The following is an 18,238-nucleotide window of genomic DNA, read 5'->3' on the forward strand; positions in this document are numbered from 1 at the left end:
TGCCAAATGCAGATTCTTTGTCACAACTGGGAGACATTATTTCTGTTTGCTGTGATCTTAGAATGAAGTACAAGGCAGACCTAGAAATCCACTTCCTAGAACTCTTTGAAGGTGGCATCAGATCAGAGAGCCGAATCTTGTGTAACAAATATGATACATGGACTACTCATGTATGACTTCCTCCCAGGAACACATGTGAAAGAGAATTTACTATGCTTACTTATACTAATATACTGCCCGAGCGTAAAATGCTTTTGTATATCATCTAATTCGTTTTTCGTCTGTGTGTGTCATTTTTGGTATCCGTTCACATGGTCGACCATGTTATGGTCGACAGTCATTAGGTCGACCACTATTGGTCGACATTGACATGGTCGACATGGACACATGGTCGACACATGAAAAGGTCGACATGAGTTTTTTTAACTTTTTTTTCTTTTGGGGAACTTTTCCATACTTTACAATCCACGTGGACTACGATTGGAACGGTAATCTGTGCCGAGCGAAGCGAAGGCACCATGCCCAAAGCATGGCGAGCGAAGCGGTGCACTAATTGGGGTTCCCAGTCACTTTACGCAAAAAACGGCACCAAAAAAAGTTAAACTCATGTCGACCTTTTCATGTGTCGACCTTTCATGTGTCGACCATGTCAATGTCGACCAATAGTGGTCGACCTAATGACTGTCGACCATAACATGGTCGACCATTCATACTGGAACCGTCATTTTTGCTGTAGGACTTGTTGGTGCTGGCAGTATCTTGTACTAATCATAGTTCTTTGTTTTATTTTTATTTTAATTTTTGTATAGAAATGCATCTAAATTGTTGCAATTGTTTCCTTCTAAGTCTATTAGTTTATTAGTAGCCTTTATGATTTATATGGCACCAGCATGTTACAAACGTATCAATCATAGCTTGTTTATTCATTCATTCTGGCTGCATCTGCTGTCAGGTGAAGCTGTAGCACACATTTGCCCTGTCTATTCCGAGAAAAGCCAAGTGAACACCGAATGAGCGTGCAAGATATAGAGAAAAGGTATACCTTGTAATATAAGGGGTCATTCCGAGTTGATCGCTAGCTGCTTTCGTTCGCTCTGCAGCGATGAGGCAAAAATACGGCACTTCCGCGCATGCGGCACAATGCGCACGCGCGTCGTACTAATGCAGCGACCGATGTCATTTCACACAAGGTCTAGCGAAGCTTTTCAGTCGCACTTCTGGCCGCAGAGTGATTGACAGGAAGAGGGCGTTTCTGGGTGTCAACTGACCGTTTTCAGGGAGTGTTCCTAAAAACGCAGGCGTGCCAGGAAAAACGCAGGCGTGGCTGGGCGAACACAGGGCATGTTCGTGACGTCAAAACAGGAACTGAATAGTCTGAAGTGATCGCAAGCGCTGAGTAGGTATTGAGCTACTCTAAAACTGCACCAAAAAAAAAGTTTACTGCCGCTCTGCGATCCTTTCATTCGCACTTCTGCTAAGCTACAATACACTCCCAGTGGGAGGCAGCATAGCATTTGCACAGCTGCTAAAAACTGCTAGCGAGCGATCAACTCGGAATGACCACCCATAGTGCTCAGTAGGCCTGCAATGGAGCCATGAGCAGAGGTCTCCGTAGTATTTCTTTCCACTTCTGCTATAGTCTCAATCTCATTCTTCAACATTTCTTGGGATTTGTTACCTTTTTTGTTTGTTATTTATTAGGTTTATCTGTTACTATCCAAGAGTGCCGTGCATCTCTATATCTGCGTCATGGCACTTTTGTATAACGATTCGGACTCATTTGCACACAGATATACAAATGGTGCACATCAGAGTGATCACTGCAGTCTTGCTGAGTACTTTTGTTGCTTCCAGTTGTTTTATTTGTGGGAATAAGATGCACATTTTGAGTGGAAAAAGATAGCCGACGCAACTGAGTCGCCAGGGACCAGGCGCGCCTAGAGGAGCTGTTTGGTGCGGCTGAAGCCACAGTGTATGAGCACACATCTGTATATAATCCATCTCAGTACATATTTTCTAGATTGATTCTAACATGCATGTGCATCTGTTTATTGGGTCATACACAGGGACAGAAAGATGCGATGTAAACACTATAGTTGATTCTTGTTCTTGAAAAATAAAAACCCTATAAGGCTGTACAAACAGGCATTACAAAAGTTATGATCTGATGCATGGCACACAGACAGAATTCCTGTAATCTGAGACAGAAACAGTAACCTGACATTTTAGTACATGGAACATTACAAATATTTGTGTTTTTTGCATGATGACCCCACTATATATCAGCAATAAAAAATAATTTCACTACGTTCCCTCAATTACTTCTACCTGCATGAGGAATTCCTTTTGTTCTAAAAGTAGTTTAGATTTTATTATTATTATTTTTATTATTTATTATTATTACTATTCTGCAAGTAGACTGAACACTTGGGAACTTGAAAATGATTCATTGTTAAGCCCTGAGAGAACCTATATTGTGGTCCGTGAACCTGATGATGCTTTTGTTGTGCGGCTGAGAGAAACGGCTGCATCTGGTGAAGTCCATGTGAAAATGGTTCATTCTGACCCCCAAGGAGTCCCACATAAAAGCCGCTAATGTATCTTCCCAGACTATCCTTTGTTTGCAGATGACAAAGTGTTAAATCTCTCCACAGATTTGTACATTGATACTGACTTGGTAACTGTGTCATCCCCTCCCCTTCATCAGGACGTTAAGCCATGTCTAGGCATGAGAAATGTACCATAACATAGACATTACAGAGAGAATGAAGTATAATCACAAGCCTGTAACTACAGCCCCTTCTTTTCCAAGGCTCCATTCAGGCCTTTTATGCAGCATAAGATGAAGCTCCGGTCTTGAGTCACTGGCTGAGGAATGGATTTACCTAATACATTTTGTGTATTATTCTAATACCTTTGTGATTAAGAGCGGAGACTCTCTGCCTTACAACCACAGCCTCTGGCCGTATGTCCGTAAGACTGTGGGGTCGAGCCAGTACAGCGTTTTTCTAAAACCACTTTCTATTCTATGTAAATCTTGACAATTCGTTTCAGAAGATCAGATTACAAGGATTGACCGTATTGAGGCCTTGTGGTCACTGAAACATATTTTCCAAATGTTGTATTGCAGCTGGTTGAATCTGACAGCTTTGATTTTTCTCTTTTGTTCGCAATCTCTCATTTTTTCTACGGATTCTGTGGAATCATTCTTGGCTGATCAGACCGTTGGCTTTAACCTGAGGAGGTCTGCGCTGGATTAAGGCAGCGTTTACACTAGACTACTAGAAAGGACTGGAGACACAACTAGCTTTTATAGCCTCTACATACTTGTTAGTTTGGGTTTAGTTCTAGGTTCATTACTTTTTTTGTTCTTTTAGCCTGTTATAAACTTGTAAAATTCTATAGCACCAAAATGGATCTGTTATCCAGGTCAGGTTCAGTTAAAAGGGGCAACACTTGAACTTCATGAGTCATTCGTGTCATTTAAGAAGCTGCTCAGTTTAATCTCTCAGCTCTTATATCTAGATTTATTAAGGGATGAGAGATCCCTCTGGTCACATCATTATCTTTTGAGAACTATTTATTTAAAGTATAAAAACCCCTCCAGTATCTGAAGTTAGTAAACACAAGCAAGGTTGTCCGTAGGGCTGAACATCAATGTCCTTGATGTTTGTTGAGCTTTAACATTTTCATGTAAAAAATAAAATATTATCATGATTCTGTTTCTTTGTGTAGTCTTCATGAATTGTGTTGGTGTTTACAGTATATGGCGGCAGTTTCAGAAAACCAAGGACGCAGTGTTCTGAAGCCTGGCTCTGGCACGGTCCTGGGATAGCGTAGATGCCGGCAGCAGCAGCAGAGTGTAATAATTATGCCCCCAATTAATGAGCATGCATGCTATCAATGGAAGTTAACTGAATTGTAGTTTAGGTGATAGATTTTAAGTGAGTACATTTTGCCAGTTTATGTGCCCACTCTTTATACTTACCCGAACACCTGAAGGGCTAAAGGCTTTATGACAGCCCTGCCCTACTTACTTCACTGGGTAACTATATGGGTGGTCTACTGTCTTGGGCAGAGGTTCTCAAACTCTGTCCTCGGGAGCCCACACAGTGCATGTTTTGCAGGTAACCCAGCAGGTGCACAGATGTATTAATTACTCACTGACACATTTTAAAAGGTCCACAGGTGGAGCTAATTATTTCACTTGCGATTCTGTGAGGAGACCTGCAAAACATGCACTGTTTGGGGTAATGAGGACCGAGTTTGAGAACCTCTGGTCTTGGGGGACTGAGAGAAATACCAGAAATGCAGGAGTCTCTTAGGCCTTCCGGTAAAATAGATAGGGTGTTTGCAAGCTATTTCCCAAGCCCGGGAGAAAGAATAAATTGGTAATCGGGCAGCTCCAGGCCAAACTCACAAGACACGTCATTTCATAACAGAAAAGAACACAAATTGCTTATGGACTTTGCTGATCTCTATCTTAATAAAGGGATGATATTAGGAATAATTAAGAATTGGAGATGAAAGCAAAAATTCATTAAAATGTTCAAATATAGCCCCATGGAGCTTTGATTCAACTCTGATGTCAGCCAGGAAATCTGAGGTCTGTCATGTGGGTATCCCTGTTAGTAGTTGGTAGCTTGGGCCTAGTTTCCACTGTATCAGGCTCCCAATTCATGTGGTCTCCCTGCCTTTAATAGTATCCAGCTTAGCCTGTCTAGAACTTGGATATGGATTTTAGTTGTGGTTATATTGGTTTTAATTATGTTAATTTAGAGCTTTCCTGTTCATATCAGTTGGGTTTCTACGGACAGTGCACCCTCTGTTAATGTTTAAGCAAACTGATGACAATAAAATGGCTGTTTACTAGATTAGAGCGTTTGGTCAATGAATTCAGAATTTTATTATAAGGATTAAAAACTACTGAACAAAATCTGTCTTTTCTAGATTTCCCTCCTTACATTGTTTTTCTTTCTGTGCTGATCTAATATGTAAAGAGACTGCAGAGACCTCTAGTGGCCATAACTCAAACTAAAGGACCATTCCATTATGAAAATAGTGGTTTAGAAAAGTTATCTCCATCTATGTGAATATCAGGAATCTTTCTGGTATGCCCAGCAGAACAGGCCTGATGAAATAGTGGGTCCCATTGTAAGAGCATGCCACAGTGCTGTGCCCGCTTCCTGCCGTGACATGCTGCTTGCTTCAAACCGCTCCCAGCATAGTAACTATTGGTATGGGAGGGGTTCCCTTCTTTATACAGAGTGGAATTATCTTTTTAAAGTAACCCAGTGAAAGTAAAGCAAGAATGGGCTGTACTGTAATGAGTCAACTAGTGCAGCATTACAGAAGTTCACCCATTGGTATTTAAACACTATACCTGTCTTGCTATTTTAATAGCATAGAAACAAAGATACATAGAATCGGACGACAGATAAGTACCACTTGGCCCACCCAGTCTGCCCGTGTACACGAACACACGCACACACATGGGTTAATTTATGTTGGGAACCAGTTAACTTACCAGTATATTTTTGGATTGTGGGAGGAAATCGGAGTACCCAGAGTAAACCCACGCAAATAAGGGGAGAATATACAAACTCCACACAGTTGAGGTCATAGTTGGACTCAAACCCATGATCTCAGTGCTGTGAGGCTGTAATGCTAATCATTACACCGTCCATACTTCCATTGAAGTATAACTATAGTTTATTTACCTGTCCTTTTTCAATTAGCAGAAAGCATTTTATTTATTCTTACAATGATAAATTGAGTTTAGGGAGTTTTTTGGTTAATAAGCGTTGTCTTAGATATTGTTTCTGTATCTTCTTTAGATTTTATTACATTTTCAGTATCATAGAACACAGTCTTATGGACTTTTAGACCCCTTCCATTATACTGGCGTTCCTTGTTGTGGTGGGGAAGAGCCACATAGATTTCTTTGGGCGGGGGATCATACTAGGGTTTTGTTTGTTTTTGCCTAGACAGGTTGTGTTATTAAGGGGGGCTCCCATATTGGGGGTTAGCTGTAAATAATGGGGGTTAGTTGAGATTCTGCTGCCCGTTTTTATTTGTATTGAGCTTTTCCCATGAATTTCAGTGGAGTTTCTGCATGCATTACGTATAATGAGGCATCTACTGAAATAAATTGATTATTCAAGTTAATATTATGGGTAATATATATTTGCATGTTTGTCTCCCCTATTTTTATGCAATCGCAGACAGTAAGCTAATTAAGCAGGTTATTAAACAGTAATAATTGAGCATACTTATACAGCGATAGGTAGCATGGTGCTTACAGATCATTACTTTGTAAACTGTATTTGCAGTGCTGAAGTCTGTGGTGAATAATCAGTCTCTGACATGGGGGGGGGGGGGGGGGGGAGTAGGGGCTGCTTTCATTGTCCACAGTCACAAACCCATTCAGTTCTAATGTTAAATGGCTTCCTGGAGACTCTACTTAGGAGGAGCACTGAATAAATATGAGCCACTGTTCTACTTTTCAAGAGCAAGTAATCTTGGAGTGTAGTTCTCTTTTGTCATCCCATAATAACCACTGTGATCTAATTCATCTTGTGTGAAAGGACAAAAAACAAAAGTGTTTGTGTGGAGGAGGCCTCCTAATTGGTACACAACCTGAAATGTTAACATTCCTTGGCTCAGTGTTACTTATTACATACATGTTTAGCTTTACAATTGGACACTCTTTGAGAAGCAATGAACTAGACTAATTGGTAGAAGTCAGGTCAGGTGGGAGGAGTATACCAGCGAATGAATGCAAAGTGCACTGGTGTATATACCATGCCAGAACAACTGATATGGAGTATTTGCACTAGATTAACGCACATTTCCCCACAGGCTTCAATGATAGAATGTGTGTCAAGCTGATTCATACTGCAGATAGTTTTTTTTTCCTTTGTATGCCAAACCAAATATAGAAATCAGTTGCAAATTTGAAATAGTTAAAAAAAAAAAAAAAAAAAAAAATTGGAGTAGTTATAATATTAGTAGTGCTGATGTAATTACTGTGACTGCTATTTATCAGAGTAGCTCATTCATTGACCTTATGGCAAAATAGAGAAATATGTGAGGTACGTTTCACTAGGGCTGAGTGAGCACCTTCTTTGTTCCTCTTCATTGCTTGCTCACACATGTGTCTCCAGTTGTGAAGTGGACAGGGATATACTGTAATAACCTGTAGCTAGTCATGTGACCCAGTTGCTCACTGCAGCCGTGATTATTCAAGGAGAGCTGATCTTGTATGGGGCTCTGACCTGACCACTCTTTTTATTATGTTCGTTGGGATGGGGCTGTGTGTGGTGGAACTCGGAGCAACGTCGCGTGTGCTGGGAGCAGCGTCCTGTGTGTTTGATGGCAGAAAAGAACCACTTGTCCCGTTTAGTCTGCCCTAAACACGTGTACACACTTATACACTAGGGATAATATTTTTGTCGGGAGCCAATTAACCTACCAATATATTTTTGGATTGTGGGAGGAAACCGGAGTACCCGGAGGACGTGGGGTATACACAAACTCCACACAGATAGGGCCAAGGTGGGAATTGAACCCATGACCTCATGCTAACCATTACCCCATCCTTACTGCCCAGACAGTATCCAGACTGCTGACGGTAGTGTTTATTAATTGCCCATTTCATATGCAATAGGGGCTTGGAATAAGAGACCCCATTGTTACTCAGGGGTATGGGTCATTTGGTCGACAAGACTTAGGTCGACAGTCATTAGGTCGACCACTATTGGTCAACATGCATTAGGTCGACAGGGTCAATAGGTCAACATGGTCATAAGGTCGACATGGAAAAAGGTTGACATGAGTTTTTTGACTGATTTTGGTGTCATTTTCTTCGTAAAGTGACAGGGAACCCCAATTAGTGCACAGTGTCCCCTCGCATGGCTCGCTTCGCAGGTTACCGATCCCAATTGTAGTCCACGTGGATCGTAAAGTTTAAAAAAGGTCAAAAAATTATAATTTAAAAAAAACCTCATGTCGACCCTTTTCCATGTTGACCTAATAAACATGTCAAACTAGTGACCCTGTCGACCTAATGCATGTTGATCAATAGTGGTCGACCTAATGACTGTCGACCTAAGTCTTGTCAACCAAATGACCGTAAGCCATTACTCAGATATTAATTACAGTCCTAATAAGACCAATGATGATGATTTTTTTTTTTTAGAATGTAAGCTCACGTGTAAAATTGTTTTTGTTCCAGTTTGTAACTGTAAGTTTAAAATGTTGCTGTCTGTAATTTTCCGATTTGTATAGTTATTTCTTTGTAATGATCATGATCCACTTTTATTTCTTTTCCTGTACCTGTTGAATCCCAGTGACAAATCACATAGACTGTTGGTGGAAAGCAGCTGCTGTATATGTTGTGACAGGTGCATTTGAAGTGCAATGTAAATGCTTTGCTTGATTTGCTATTACAATACCATTGCAACTGCAGTGTCACCCTTGTGACTGATTATCTATAAGTAGTAACAGTAACTAGGACAGTTCAGCCTTGAAATGGGAATTTGGTGCTGCGTAATGAGTAACATTGCTGGAGAAGTTCTAAAATGTACATTGTAACAACAGTGGTATTTTAACTGTCCCACTATGTTGTAGCGCTGTGTTCTTCTCAAGCCACTTACTGCGGCTTCAGTTCAGTTAAGACTTTAAAAGAGCCAAGTGACCCAATATTTTTCCTTTCTCCTTTTAGGGACCCGTATTCCCCAGATCCTGCCATGGAATATGTTAAGGTAAGGTTATGATAAAAACTAATATCTGATATCCTTCTCTAAGTTTTGTGTACTACACATTACAAAGGCAAATTTATATCTCTGGGGATTTACAAGGCATGGTTTATTTCTGAAATCTCCTGTTTGGCAGGAAGACACCTGTCAGTGCAGCAGTCCTTTCAGATCTGAGACTTCTGATCCTTTCCAGATATCACATCTCTTGTATCGGTGACTTCTATTGGGACTGGGCATTTTTGTAAAATAATACGTTAAATACTGACAGAACATAGGGGGTCATTCCGAGTTGATCGCACGTAGCAACTTTTTGCTGCTCGTGCGATCAACTAGACGCCGCCTATGGGGGAGTGTGTTTTAGCATAGCAGGGCTGCGTTCGCTTGTGCAGCCCTGCTATGCGAAAAAAGTTTCCTGCAAAACAAGACCAGGGCTGCAGTTACTTACCCTGTGCGACGGATCCAGCGATGAAGGGCCCAGATGTGACCTCAGACATCCGCCCTCCAAACGCCTGGACACGCCTGCGTTCGCCTTACCATGCCCGGGAAACGTTTAGTAGACGCCCCCGATCCTCCTTCCCACTGTCAATCTTCTTGCGATCTCGCCTGGCTTTCATCAGGCCTGGCGTCATAGCCCAGCACCGCAGCGAAGAACTGCTGCGTGCGAACGGGTCGGAATGACCACCATAATTGCTTTCATTGACTGCTAATCACAGTCAGTCCATGTTTACTTTCACTTTACACAAATAAGATGCTATGGAGACACAAATGTGACAGTGAAGTATGGTTCGAAAGCAAACCAATTAAAAAGCTTGTGTGTTTTAATATTTGTGTATAAATTGGGGGCTCCAGGATTAATTAGGATAACATGCGTAATAATATGGATTACATTCCCCATTCTATAAATAATGTGGCATATTAGAATTTTGCCAAAGATACATTTTTATTATCTGGTTTTACCAATAAATTACATTTTCTGCAGCTTTCAAAAATATACTTCTGTATCTGCGAGTGGTATAAGTTACAGTATTTTGGGACTCGTCATTCAGTGGTTCGCAACTTATTGTGCACTGCATTGCAGGATGTCCAGTTTTAGAATTACCAAGAGTATGTCCCAGGAGAGTTCCTTACTGCACAGCTCAAACAGCCAGTGCAGCACCCCGTGCGCAGTCTGCTCCCGCAGAGCAGCTAAACCTGTATAGTATAGTGCGTCATTTATGGGAAGGAGCTTATATGTGTGTGTGTGAGGGAAGTGACTGGCACAGGCATGCAACTTTCTGCCACTAACTGCGCATTTTAGGGCAGATATTAGGCTCATTATATAATAGGACAATTGCCTTTAATTTTTCATATAATTTTATTAGCTTTTTCCTATATGTGCGAGTAAACTGTAAAAATGTTTTAAATAATGACTTTCTTTGCATTAACAGGTTTATTTACTAAGCTTTGGATGGAGATAAAGTGGACGGAGATAACGTACCAGCCAATCAGCTCCTAACTGTTATTTTTCAAACCCAGCCTGTAACATGACGGTTAGACGCTGATTGGTTGGTACTTTATCTCCATCCACTTTACCTCCATCCAAGTCTTAGTAAATAGACCCCTAAATCTATCTTTCTTTTCAAAACCACCTGTAGACTTTACAAAAGACCCAGACTTATTTGTCCCTTCCTTTGCTGAGAAACAAAAGGTGGCTGGTATTACCAATGACCTGATACTATTAAATGCTTCTGTCTGCCCACTAGAAAGCCAGAAGTAGTCATTAAAATGTCATCTCCCCTTAGATGCGTTTACCTGAATGCTTAGATCTCTGTGGTCAGTCAGGTGCCTTTCCCCCTCCATATCCTACTGGTAACAATGTAGTTTCCTTCTGTTTTGTGCTTGGAAGTGACTTATGCCAACAAACAGAATTATATTACATTACATTAAGGGTCTTCCTGAAATTCCTTGGATTTTGAGCAGGTTTCTTATTCCACATTTATCTTCATGTTGGCGGTAATATGATCTCATTGTTCTAGCTGTCTGTGCTATTCCGTTATTCAGTGATGGAGGTGGTGCTGGCACTTTATAAATAATGATAATAGAAAAATCTGTTTAGTAGCGAAAGTAAAGTATTTTCCACTTGCAGTTCTACCACTTTGCATCTGTGAGCTGTAATGCTACAAATAGATTCTGGCACTAAGAATTACTTGCCCCTTTTATAAACACTGCAACCACATAAAGCTCCTAGGAAATGTCAGCGCACAAGGAAGTAGTCTGTGACCGATTAAAACATTTAAAGATTAATAAATCACCAGGGCCCGATGGTATTCACCCAAGGGTTCTAATGGAGCTTCACTCTGAACTGGCAAAACCGCTATCTTTGATCTTTAAGGATTCAGTTATATCAGGTATGGTTCCCAAAGACTGGCGTATAGCGGAAGTAGTGCCTATATTCAAAAAGGGAAGTAAAGCTGAACCAGGTAATTATAGACCAGTTAGTCTTACATCTATAGTGGGGAAAGTATTGGAAGGTATTCTAAGAGATAGTATTCAGAAGTTCCTTGAAGTCAATAAGGTCATTAAAAGGAATCAACATGGGTTTATGAAGGACAGATCCTGTCAAACCAACTTACTTGGCTTTTATGAAACAGTAAGCGCAAACCTAGATCAGGGTAAAGACGTGGATGTAATCTTTTTAGACTTTGCCAAAGCGTTCGATACTGTACTACATATGAGACTTATCTACAAGCTACAAGAATCAGGGCTAGGAAGCACAATATGCACTTGGGTCAAAAACTGGTTAGATAATAGGGAGCAGCGCGTTGTGGTTAATGGATCTTTTTCAACTTGGACTGAAGTGCTAAGTGGTGTGCCGCAAGGCTCAGTATTAGGACCGCTATTGTTCAATATTTTCATTAACGACCTTACAGAAGGTCTAGAGAGCATGGTGTCAATTTTTGCAGATGATACCAAATTGTGTAAGGCTATAAATACAGAGGAGGAGGCCGAGTCTCTTCAGAACGACTTAGTTAAATTAGAAGCATGGGCAACCAAGTGGAGAATGCGCTTCAACACAGACAAGTGTAAGGCAATGCACTGTGGTAACAAGAACAAAAATTACACCTACCTACTAAATGGGGTAAAATTAGGGGATTCTGTACTGGAAAAGGACTTGGGTGTCCTCATAGATAGCAAACTAAGCAGTAGTACCCAAAGTAGGACTGCAGCAAAGAAGGCTAATAAGATATTAGCATGCATAAAACGGGGTATTGATGCTAGGGACGAGAGTATTATACTCCCGTTATATAAATCACTAGTGAGGCCACACCTTGAATACTGTGTATAATTCTGGGCACCGTACTACAAAAAGGATATCCTGGAGCTAGAAAAGGTTCAGAGGAGGGCGACCAAACTAATTAAGGGCATGGAGACGATGGAATACAAGGAAAGGCTTGAAAGACTCGGCATGTTTACATTGGAAAAGCGGAGACTAAGAGGGGATATGATCAACATCTACAAATATATAAGGGGACAATACACAGAGCTTGCGCGGGACCTGTTTTTGGTTAGATCAACACAAAGGACTCGTGGACACTCGCTCAGGTTAGAGGAGAGGAGATTCCGCACAATACGGCGTAAAGGCTTTTTCACGGTAAGGACAATACGTGTTTGGAATTCCCTGCCTGAGGGAGTTGTAATGGCGGAATCTGTCAACACCTTTAAGAATGTGTTAGATAAATTCCTAATGGATAAGGATATCCAGGGGTATGGTGCATAGTCATGCATTATAGTTACTATAAATAGGGATAAAATGCAACGGCTGGCAGCAGCATCAGTCAGAAATTTTAGTCAAATCATCATGCATAGGAGACCACAAATAGGTTGAACTCGATGGACAATTGTCTTTTTTCAACCTCAGATACTATGTTACTATGTTACAAAAAGAAACCAGAGGGGTTAAGTCTAAAGTGCCCATGTACGTTGCAATTTGTTGGACAATTTTAGCCATTGTAGACATCGTTGGCCTTGAAGCGCTGTGTGTATGGGGGGCAGATCAGATGTCAGACTGGGAGTATGGTACATGTAGATGAACTCTAATAATGATTAGCAATAGTAGCCCTATGATTATGCAGCATGGCCGCAGGAAGTAAGATGCCCAAAAAATTGAATCTGCACACGGGATATCAGACGGCTGAGACATGCCATGAGAACGTTAACAACTTGACTGCGTTTTTGCCGCCACTTCCAGTAACCACCCTCAAATTCTCCCTGTCAATCGCTTTGCAAATACGTATATGCTCTCTGCAACCGTTGCGGCACATGTGCAGTGAGACTTCGATGCATGCGCAGTCGGCCGATAATTACTCTACTGTGTAAAATTTGGTTTGCACACATCTTTGAACCAGGACCGTGGTCCAGCCGCATTAATGAAGCCCTATGTACAGGTAAGTGAAATCTGAAAGGGATCCATATGACCCAGTCTAGAGTTTATGGCCAGCTGAGCTATGAAGAGTTAAATTGGGGTTTCAGTACATTTTGATTTGGTTGTTTCGGTGCCCGAATAGACCTGGTATTCACACACCAATAACCTCATTTTATCTCCAGGCCTGAGATGTTTCCATTGTAATAACTTTTTCACAATTCCCCTTTATCTAAGAAGTAAAAACAATCCACGCTGCTCTGAGTCCGTCTGCTAACAAGTCATGAAAAGAGATTTGCAGAAACAATAGCGCATTGTCCCCTGTGTGAGATTAGTGCAAGTCGTATGAGGCGGATAATGAATGTATTAGCTGGAGTTGTAGGGTTCTCCCTGCCTGTGTGTGCACATCATACAGGACAGGCTCCATCCCCCTCGTGGGACAAAGGATCAGACTGATCGGAGAATGAGTAACTGCACTGTACTGAATCTGAGCTTTTACCTCAGAAATCAAATTGCTGTAAGCTAAAGATAGGGAATGCAGGGCACGCCAATCGCTGCTGAGTCCACATGCCAAGAACGGGGATGTTTCCATTCAATAATGATACTTTCAGATGTAGCCTGGTGGTTGGTGATCTAGGTCTTTCTGTCGTAAGCTCCATATCCTGCTGGAAAATAACATGTCAAGTTTATATCCTCTAATAATTGTTGGACTTGTAATTTTTGTTTCCCCCCCATAACAGTGATTCATGCTGTTTCTTGCTATGATCTGAAATATAATGTTACAGATAGAATGCTGTGTACTGCAAAAGGAAAGATATTGAACTCTCTACCCTCTTTTATTATAAATATGAAGGCAACTTAAAATCTTGTTTTAGCCCTAGTTTTAGGACTTTGTAGATCTGTAGTCATTGGGGTAAATTTACTAACATGGGAGTTCTATTTAAAATGGGATGTTGCCCATAGCAACCCTGTGCTAGGTCCCCCCTAGATACAGCAGCGCTCGGCATGGCCAAGTCAAACAGGGCCTGACACACCAAGAGGGACTATTTGGTGCAACTTAAGCAACATTGAATGAGGACAGATCTGTAATTGTTGCAAGTAAAATGGTTCATCAAAAAATGTAGACCGTAACATAATTTATAGTGGCAAGAAAAGACTGACGTTTAAAAATAAAAACCCTGCATTACACTGCAATACAACACAGGTAGCAAATACAACATTTCAGCTTTTGGCACACAAGTATTTATAATAATGCAAATTAACATATATAATAATGCAAATTAACATCTATAGTAATGCAAATTAGAGGGAAACTAGAGCTTTTTTTAATAGCTTTTTACAGTCTCATTTAGACTATTCCTGTGTTATGCCTCAATTATTCCCTGCATCTTTTAGGTAGTATTTTACATGTATCTAATCATTTTTTGGTTGTCTTTTGCTTAATTAATAGGTTTTGGGGCCCAACATATGAAATAATGAGAACATGCAACAACATTCATGTACATTTTATTGGTTTTGTTGTTTATTATTAGTATTACAACACATACAAATAAAAACAAAGAAACTTGCCCTTTGAATTTATTTCTCTTACGTCCTAGAGGATGCTGGGGTCTGGGGGTATAAACGGGTCCACTAGGAGCCATTGGCACTTTAAGAGTTTGAGAGTGTGGGCTGGCCCCTCCCTCTATGCCCCTCCTACCAGACTCAATTTAGAAAATGTGCCCGGAGGAGCCGGTCACAGCTAGGGGAGCTCTACAGAGCTTCACTGGTAAAAGTTTATTTTAGAGTTTTTTATTTTACAGGGAGGCTGCTGGCAACAGCCTCCCTGCATCTTGGGACTAAGGGGGAGAGTAGTGTCCGCCCTGCGGGGTCTGAGCCACTATCTCTGCTGACAGAACAATGAGCTCCTGAGGGGATCGATCGTTTCCCGCCACAGGGGATTGCTCACCCCAGCAGCATGCCGCCACCCCCTTACAGAGCCAGAAGATCAGTGGCGAGTGAGTCACCGCCCCTCCTAGCAAGCGGGGAGCCGGTGTAAAGATGGCGGCAACAGGGTATGGAGCGCAGGACTAACTGCGCTCCAGGGCTCAGCGGTACATAGTGCGGCGCTGTGAGGGGCGCCCTGAGCCAGCGCCTACACCCTACACTAACCTTTAAAGCCTGTCAGGGTCCCGGGATTGCTGCGAGCATGAATCCTCAGGCCAGTATAATCTCCTGAAGAGCGGGAAGACAGCGCCATTAAGGTGGCGGAGCTTCTCCTCAGAGCGGACCCAGCAGCGTTTAGCGCCATTTTCCTGCCTGCAGAAACGCTGTCAGTGAAGAGTAGTCCCTCCAGAGCAACTCCAGCTATCTCTTACGGTACCAGGGGGTTGTAGAAGGGGGGGAGGCTGTGTAAAGACTGTGTAACCTATTAAGGTGCACAGTCAGCGCTGATTGGGGTCTCCCTATACCTTGAAAGCGCTGTGTGTGGGTTGGCTCCAATCTCTGTGTGTGTCTTGCTATTCTTGGGGGTGAAACTCTGTCTGTCCTTCCCTGTGTGTGTGTGTGGAGTGCCTGGGGTCTCCTTCTAGCTATGTCCAGGGACTCTGTGTCATATGCTGCAGAGGATATGTCCTCTCAGGATGATATCATTCCATGTAATCAGGATTGCACTGTTTTAGCGCAGATACCAGCAAGGGAGCCTGAATGGTTATCCTCTATCAAATCTATGATTTCTCAGATTCCTACTAGGGTTGCACAAAATGAATCTGCAACTCAGGTTTTACAGCCCTCTATGGTAGCTTGGTCTGGTTCTGTTACGTCAGGGCCCCCCTCTGTAGGTTTCAACAAACGTGCTCTTGCCCAGATCATGGAAGATGACACGGATACCGATTCTGACACGGAAGACGGTGATGGGGATGTGCTCAGTGGGGCCGCATCTCTTGCTAAAGGGGTACAGTTGATGATAGAGGCTATCAGGGATGTGTTGAATATTGCTGATACAACACCTGAGCAGGTTGAGGAGGCTTACTTCACTAACCATAAGAAAGCCTTGCTAACCTTCCCTGCATCCAAAAAATTAGATGCTATTTTTGAAAAAGCATGGGAAAACCCGGAGAAAAAATTCTAGATCCCTAGAAGAGTTCTGGTTGCTTTCCCCTTCCCTGAGGAGGATAGAGAGAATAGGATTTGGATACAATGGATAAAAGTGACGTTGAATTGTTTTTTACGTAACATTCAGGATTCTGCAGGATTTATGGTGGAATCCATGAAAGACCTGGGTTCAATGGCTGCAGGAATATCTTCCATGTCTGTCTCAGCTCGCCGAGGACAGCGCCAGTGGTCTGCCGACGCAGAATCCAGGAGAGGTGTGGAGACCCTACCCTACACAGGTCAGGCTCTCTTTGGGGAAGCGTTGGATGCGTGGATCTCAACGGCTACAGCGGTTATGTCACCTTTTCTTCCCTCAGCTGCACCTGCTACGAAGAAACCTTTTTCTTCAGCTACATCAGTCCTTTCGGGTTGCTAAATCAAGAAAGGCCAAACCGTCCAACACCTTCTTTAGAGGAGGTCGACCAAAATCCAAGATACCTGCTGCTGCAGGTTCCCAGGAACAGAAGCCTGCTTCAGGTATGCCAAAGTCCTCAGCATGGCGGTGGACCGCGCGGCCTGGAGGTGGGGCCGGTGGGGGCGAGACTCAGACATTTCAGTCACGTCTGGGTGTCGTCCGGCCTGGATCCCTGGGTTCAAGATATTGTGTCCCAGGGGTACCGGCTGGAGTTTCAAGATCTCCCTCCTCACCTGTTCTTCAAATCAGGCTTGCCAGCTTTGCCGGCAGACAGGGCTACCCTACAGGGAGCCATCCAGAAGTTGGTGGAGGCGCAGGTTATTGTACCAGTTCATCCCCAGATGCAAAACAAAGGTTACTATTTGAACCTTTTCGTGGTACCGAAACCGGATGGTTCGGTCAGGCCCATTCTGAATTTAAAATCACTAAACCCCTCTCTGAGGGAGTTCAAGTTCAAAATGGTGTTTCTAATGGCGGTAATATCAGGTCTGGAGGAGGGGGAATTCTTGGTATCCCTAGATATCAAGAATGCGTACCTCCACATTCCGATTTGGCCGCCGCATCAAGCTTATCTCCGATTCGCACTGTTGGACTGTCATTTTCAATTCCAGGCCCTGCCATTCGGCTTCTCCACAGCACCGAGGGTATTCACCAAGGTGATGGTGGAAATGATGGTTCTACTCCGCAGACAGGGGGTGAACATAGTTCCATATCTGGACAATCTGCTGATAAAGGCATCGTCCAAGGAGAAGCTGTTAACAGTTCATAGCTCTCACGACCCAGCTTCTCAGGGAACATGGTTGGATCCTGAATCTTCCAAAATCACATTTGGAACCTACCAGGAGGTTGTCATTTCTGGGAATGATCCTCAACACGGAAGTGCAGAGGGTATTTCTTCCAGAGGAAAAAGCGTTGGTGATACAAACAATGGTCCGGAATGTCCTGAAGCCAGCCCGGGTGTCAGTTCATCTGTGCATTCGCCTTCTTGGAAAGATGGTGGCCTCTTATGAGGCTCTGCAGTACGGGAGATTTCATGCTCGGTCGGGATTCAGGACTGGATCCTTTTAACCACGGATGCAAGTCTCCGGGGCTGGGGCGCAGTCACTCAAGGGGAAACCTTCCAAAGAAGGTGGTCAAGTCGGGAAGCCGGCCTGCCGATAAACATTCTGGAACTAAGAGCCGTCTACAACGGTCTTCTCCAAGGGGCCCATCTTCTGAGAAATCGGGCATTTCAAGTGCAGTCACACAATGTAACGACAGTGGCTTACATAAACCGACAGGGCGGAACGAAAAGCAGAGCTGCAATGTCAGAGGTAACAAGAATGATCCTCTGGGCAGAAAAACACGCGTTGGCGCTGTCAGCAATCTTCATTCCGGGAGTAGACAACTGGGAAGTGGACTTCCTCAGCAGACAAGATCTCCATCCAGGAGAGCGGGGACTCCATCCGGAGGCATTCAAGGAGCTAACAGATCTTTGGGGTGTACCTCAAATAGACATGATGGCCTCTCGTCTCAACAAGAAGCTTCGGTGGT

At 42.8% G+C, this 18,238-nt stretch overlaps 1 protein-coding gene across 1 annotated transcript in view; it reads left to right on the plus strand.

Annotated features, from left to right (window-relative positions):
* Nucleotides 1–18,238, plus strand: part of BCAR3 (BCAR3 adaptor protein, NSP family member) — a 207,247-nt gene that overhangs the window by 68,133 nt on the left and 120,876 nt on the right. Inside the window, exon 3 of the mRNA XM_063939864.1 lies at nt 8,726–8,765. Coding sequence (XP_063795934.1) covers nt 8,726–8,765 — 40 coding nt within the window. The remainder of the gene's footprint in view (nt 1–8,725; nt 8,766–18,238) is intronic.

Source organism: Pseudophryne corroboree, chromosome 9, assembly GCF_028390025.1.
Source record: "Pseudophryne corroboree isolate aPseCor3 chromosome 9, aPseCor3.hap2, whole genome shotgun sequence".
Taxonomy (NCBI): Eukaryota; Metazoa; Chordata; class Amphibia; order Anura; family Myobatrachidae; genus Pseudophryne; species Pseudophryne corroboree.